We start from the raw sequence: 6,339 nt of genomic DNA, 5'->3' as shown, positions 1-6,339 counted from the left end.
TTGAGACTTTGCTCCCATGCCTAGACCTGCAGGCTTGCAAGCCCTATATGAGGGTCGAATGCGACCGACTTGTTGATCCTACCGAAGAGGGGCATGCTGCCGAGGCTTCAAGGGGAATTCTTGAAATCGAGGCAGACCGAGTTGATGAAGGTGTTGCAGACAACGCCGAGCCTCCGGTCAAGTCGGGTACATTTTACTACTTCCTTCCCTTCTAGTAGTGTAGGTTTTCGAGTGCATTCTTGGCAGATTGATTTTATTAGGGCTTGTGATATCGCAGCCCGCTATTTTCGCCGCCTTTTGACTTGCTAATCGAAATGAAAGGTTTAATTATTTTTCTTCTTCGTAAGACCTCTCCTTTGTTTTGATTCTAGTGTGACACACTTTTTCTAGTGGTTCCTGGGTTAAGTGCTAGGATTGGTGCTCGATCTTAGGGTTCAGGGGAAAGTGTTTGGAGTGCAGACTCTGGGTATTATAGAGGTTCGGGGGAATTACGTGCATGGCATAAGATTTGAGGTTATAAATGAGGCGACGCTTCGAAGGAGCTAGGCGTGCTACATTTTGCAAAACATTTTCGTCGTCTGGGTGTTCCATTTAGCATGTGGAAGAAGTTGATTGGTTATGGTGGGAGTAGCCTTTCGATTTTCGAGGCGGGGGTATGGCCATATTAATGGCATGATTTTTTAGAGCCTGACCATATTTAAATTTTAGGAGATGGTGAGGATCTTCTGACCATTAGGCAATTGCACCTATAAAATGGGAGGAAAGCCCTTGGTTCCTTTCCATGCCGTTAGTGTTCGTTTGTGCCTTGGTTCTGGGGAACTAGGGAGATAGGGTCAATGGTTTGCAGTGGGTTTTTTTATCTGAGATGGGCATTTCCCCTTGCGACGTCGTGAATGGGGCTGAAATCGGTGTAGTAGGGGCTGAGAGGTCTAAGGTTAAGCGCGTTTGGGTGAGAGTAGTGCTAGGATGGGTGAGACATGTCGTGTCTAGAATGGGTGATGTAGCTTTCTTGGAGTTTGCCTCCGGCGGAAGCACCGTACTCCGATGTGAGTACTTTGATCTTTAACACCAACATCACCAGGTTAAACGCAGGGGGCCGTTTGATTGCTCTAAGGTTAAAAGTGGGAGATCTCGACATCGCATGGGTGCTAAGTCTTCCTGGACTTTCTTCAAGAGCGATTGTTAGGTCAGCGGAATCTGACGCCTTTGGGGATAGGATGTCAGGCAATACAAAAAGAGTTTAGCCTTTGTCAGGCTGCCTGTGGGGGGTTGTTACTAATGATATATAGAGGGGGTACGTCCCGTAACGACTACTGTTTGGCCTTGCTTTTACTTTAGATGTGCTTTTAGGCCGCGCCCGATGCTTTGAAGGGGTTACAGCATGATAGGTAGGTGTAATTTAAGATTACTATAGATGTAAGTCTTGTAATCAGATTTAAGTTTTGTAATGAAATGGAATGTAATTTCTAGGTACCTTATTTCTTGTTTTGTCTTGCGCGTCCTTTTTTGGTCGTAATGCATCCTAGCCTTTCTAGCCGTGTCTGATATAAGGTATTTTGTAATCGGACCGAGGTAGACTCGAGGTCCGGCGTGCCTAGTTGCTACAAGGCATGACTTTGGGATTGGACCGAGGTAGACTCGAGGTACGGCTTGCGTGTTTGCTATAAGGCATGACTTTAGGATCAGACCGAGGTAGACTCAAGGTCTAGCGTGCCTGTTTACTATAAGGCACGACCTTGGAATCGGACCAAGGTAGACTCGAGGTCTGGCGTGCCTGTTTGCTACAAGGCATGATTTTGGGATCGGACCAAGGTAAACTCAAGGTCCGGCATGCCTGTTTCCTACAAGGCATGACCTTGGAATCGGACCGAGGTAGACTTGAGGTCTAGCGTGCTTATTTGCTACAAGGCATGACCTTGGGATCAAACCGAGGTAGACTCGAGGTTTAGCGTGCATGTTTGCTACAAGGCCAAAATTTGGGATTGGATCGAGGTAGACTTGAGGTCCGGCGTGCCTGTTTGATACAAGGCTCGACTTTGGGATTTGACCGAGGTAGACTCAAGGTCCGGCGTGCCTTTTTGCTACAAGGCACGACTTTAGGATCGGACCGAGGTGGACTCGAGGTCGGCGTGCCTATTTACTACAAGGCACGACTTTGGGATCAGACCAAGGTAAACTCGAGGTCCAGTGTGCTCGTTTGTTACATGGCACGACTTTAGGATCAAACCGAGGTAGACTCGAGGTCCAGCGTGCCTGTTTGTTACAAGGCATGACCTTAGAATCGGACTGAGGTAGACTCGAGGTTCGACGTGCCTGTTTGCTACAAGGCATGACTTTGGGATGGGACCGAGGTAGACTAGAGGTCCGACGTGCCTTTTTGCAACAAAACACAACTTTGGGATCGAATCGAGGTAGACTTGAGATTCGGCATGCCTGTTTACTACAAGACATGACCTTGGAATCGAATTGAGATAGTCTCAAGGTCTGGCACGGTTTAAAGGAGAACCAAGGCTGGCTCAAGGCCGTATGCACCTGTTTGATACAAGGCGTGGTTCGATAGAGCCGAGGCAGGCTCGATGCACCTAGAGCAATGACGGGGTTGTGCCTAAGGTTTGCGCAAGGCGGATTGACCATGTCGGTCTAGATCCCGAGCACAATTTAAAGGAGGACCTAGGTTTGCTCAAGGCCCTATGTGCTTAGCTGATACAAGGCGTATCTCGATAGGACTGAGGCAGGCTTGAGGCACCTAAAGCAATGACGGGGTTGTGCCCGAGGTTCACGCGGGGTGAACTGACCATGTCAGTCTGGATCCCAAGCATGGTTTAAAGGAGGACCGAGGTTGGCTCGAGGCCTTGTGTGCCTGTCTGATACAAGCCGTGGCTTGATGGAGTTGTTTGTTACAAGACACGAATTTGGAGTCAGACCGAGATAGACTCAAGGTCCAGCATGCTTATTCACTTCAAGGCACGACTCTGGGATCGGACCAAGGTAAACTCGAGGTCAGGTGTGCTTGTTTGCTACAAGGCACCACTTTGGGATCAGACTGAGGTAGACTCGAGGTCAAGTGTGCTTGTTTGCTACGAGACACGACTTTGGGATCGGACCAAGGTAGACTGGAGGTCAGGTGTGTTTGTTTGCTACATGGCACTACTTTGGGATCGGACCGAGGTAGACTCAAGGTCTGGCATGCCTGCCAATGCTTGTATTTGAATATTTAGTAAAATTTGGAATTTTGGAATACCTAGTTACTTTTTTCGATTTTTCCAATAGTTTGTTTGAACGTCCGTATTTGCTGGCGTGAGTGCTAGGTGACCCGAGGATGTGAACAGCTTGGTCTTGCATTGAGCGGATCAAGTGAGACCGAAGTGACCCAAGGTCTATTATGCTTGTGTGATACAAGGCAGGTTGAGGTGAAACTAAGGTAATTGGAAGATGAGGCTATACCCAGAGATCTCGGGGACTGTCATGAAAAGAACTTGGGTTTGTACCCGTGTAAAGACATAGTAAGTAATAAGTGGAAGCAACTGTCTTTGATTGAGTGTAGTGTATTTCAATAGCAAGTCCCTAAGAAAATGGTTGCTTAACTATAGTATGTTCGCACATTGGCCGTGTTCTATGATCTGGGCAAAGGTTTCCTTGAGGGTTCGGTCAAGTGGTGAGCTCCGTTGTCGATGTTGTTAGCGATCTAGTGAGGTAGGTTTGTCATGGTCGATCTACTCCGGACGGGGGCCTATGCCTTCAAGGTGGAGTTCTTCTGCGGGTTGGGGACAGTTATCTGATGGCTTACTTTGCTGATCTAGCTCCGCTATGTGCACGCTAGGGTTCAAGGCTTGGCTGTTTGCTCCTGCTGCTCCTGGAGGTTCTGTTTCCCTTATTGTTCTTATTGAGCTTAGGGCCCCAAGCCTTGAGGCTATCGTGGTAGCACTATCGAGCCTCCTTATGGTCGGCGTGAATAGCCTTGACCTTGGTATCTAACACTGGGAATTTCCTGGCCAAATGGGGAGTGGATACTATCGTGTCCAAGGTGTTGTGAGAAGGGCGGTCGAGGAGTGCGTTATACGGTGTCTGGCAATAGATGATTAGATATCGGATGCTGATTGTTTTGACCAAGGGGTCATCCCGAATGAAGTCAACAAGTCGATGTAACCCCTGACGCCTACCTATTCTAAAAAAAGCCAATCAGGTACCTGTGGAATGGTTTTACCTCATTTTCAAGGATACCCATTTTCCTTAGGGTTGACAGGTATAACAAGTCAACCAAGCTGCCCTGATCCACGAGGACCTTCTTTACAAAGAAGTTTATGGCAACAACCGAGATTACCATGGTCATCGAGGTTTTTATCAATGCCTTCGAAGTCCTCATCGGTGAAGGAGATTGCGGGATGTCAGGCCATCCTTTTTGGTTTTATCTCGGTGCTATCTATGACATTACTTCCCAGAGGTGTCATTTCCTTGTCGAGCTTGATTCTCCCCCGCCTGTGAAATCTCCAGAGATGGTGTCGATGACCCCAGCTATTGGATTCCCTGGGAGTGGTCCAGCGTTTTGCCTATTGTCTGTTTGAGGCCGTCTTTGAGGGTTGTGGCTCATTCACCTGTCTGGGTTGCCTTGTGGGGACCGTCTTCGATCCGTTCTGTAAACATATTGACGGAGGTAGCCTTCCCTGACTAGATGCTCTATCCAGTCCTTCAGGGCATAACATTCTTCAGTTGTGTGCTCGAACATACGATGGTAATCGCACTGCTTGCTGGTGTCGGTATTGCCACAAGGAGGTCGTTGCTCGCTGATATCCAAGAGGGGGATGACCCTGGCGTTGTAGACCTCCCGAAAAATCCAATCTCGCCTAGCTGTGAGGGGGGGTATATGCGTTGTAGCGCAATCGAGGTGGTTCAGGGGCCCGAGGTGGTTCTCTCCGCCCTTTGTTGTGATCCTGGTTTTCTTGCTTTCTATAGGAGTCCCTCTCGGGGTTATCCTGGTGCCCAGTGGAAGGTCCCAGTTGGAGGACCGGTTGCGGTCGTGCTTGCGCTTGGACCTCGTTGCATTGGGCGACCGAGGCTTTCTCCATGTTGATATACCCTGCTGAGGCTTCCTGGCAAGTGAATCGACGAAGGGGCCTACTCTCAACCCAGCCATGATGGCGTGTAAGGAGATCGCCGGGTTAAGGTCCTTGATCTGAAGGGCCTCTTGAAAAAACCTATTCATGAATGCCCAGAGTGGTTCGTGCTTGTCTTGCTTCAAGTTGATGAGACTAGTTGATGTCTTATGATGAGCTCGGTTGGTGGAGAAATGAGTGAGGAATCGAGTGGCCAGCTCGAGGAAGTCGTGAATGTAGTTTGGCTCTGAGGACGAGAACAACAACATGGATGACTTTTTCAACGTGCTAGCAACTGACCGGCACATGATCAGGTTCGAGTTTCTACTTAGCAGCATGGTGGCACTAAATATGGTGAGATGGTCCTAAGGGTCGATGGTGCCGTCACAAGGCTCTAAAGTGTTGGGAAGATGGAAGCCGTCGAGTAAACGGGTAACCATGATGAACTCTAAGAAAGGATGACTTGAAGAATATAGGGACGCAAAAGGTCGGGGAATAGAGGTATGGGTGGCTTCATAGTGTTATTGACGGCTACTTTTTACATCGTAGTCGGATCGTTCGCTAGGTTGGTCACGCTGTTGGTTTCAGGGTTAACTTGGCGACTTGGGTTTGAAGCTGTTGGACAGCCTAGAGAAGGACCTCCATAACAGCTGGGTTTCGCAAGACTTGGTCAGTGTTGTTTGGCTCCTGGGCAAGGGTGCTTCTGGTTTTCGCACCATGGTAAGGTGATGGGGTTGGCTTGAAAGGCTCTAGTGAGATTATGGGGTATGTATGTTTTACCCAACCCCACGGTGGGTGCCAGATGTTCCTTCCTAACCAAATGGAGCAATTGGAGGTAGGACCGCAACGATAAGGAGCAAGCTCCGACGACGGGTTGGTCCAGGGGGCGGCTAGCACCTACAAGAACTCCAACGCTCGAGTGAGTAAAGGTAGAAAATGGCAGAGTATCAGTGGGTCAGAGAAAAGAACATACATTGGCTCTGAAAAGAGCTAATTGATATAAGAGGATGAGACATCCTCCTGCATGCATGCGTCCTGCTTTTGCAGCTGATGAGACTGAGTATCCGACGCTGGTGGAGGTTCCCAGGTGGTGGCATGGCGGCAACATGGTGTTGACAGGACCCTCATTAATGTGGATGAGATTCGCCATTAATAAGGATGAGATCTAAGGCAGACGCGCGGATACCCAGTAGAGGCTACAATGATGTTATTGCAGGTTGGCGTAGGATCAGGATGGGGCCGAGGTTGG

At 48.9% G+C, this 6,339-nt stretch overlaps 1 protein-coding gene across 1 annotated transcript; it reads right to left on the bottom strand.

Moving 5' to 3' along the window:
* Window positions 1–4,588: 4,588 nt before the first annotated feature.
* LOC127802086 (uncharacterized) lies at window positions 4,589–5,428 on the bottom strand. Its single transcript, XM_052337775.1, has one exon. The coding sequence runs from the start codon at window positions 5,426–5,428 to the stop codon at window positions 4,589–4,591; it is 840 nt and encodes a 279-aa protein (XP_052193735.1).
* Window positions 5,429–6,339: the final 911 nt, after the last annotated feature.

The sequence above is a fragment of the Diospyros lotus genome, chromosome 5, assembly GCF_014633365.1.
Source record: "Diospyros lotus cultivar Yz01 chromosome 5, ASM1463336v1, whole genome shotgun sequence".
NCBI classification, from domain to species: domain Eukaryota; kingdom Viridiplantae; phylum Streptophyta; class Magnoliopsida; order Ericales; family Ebenaceae; genus Diospyros; species Diospyros lotus.
This window is presented reverse-complemented; position numbering and strand designations above follow the sequence as displayed.

What these genes read in the sequence shown, in the direction of transcription:
- LOC127802086 (XM_052337775.1), bottom strand. Translation starts at nt 5,428, where the DNA reads ATGCTGCTAAGTAGAAACTCGAACCTGATCATGTGCCGGTCAGTTGCT.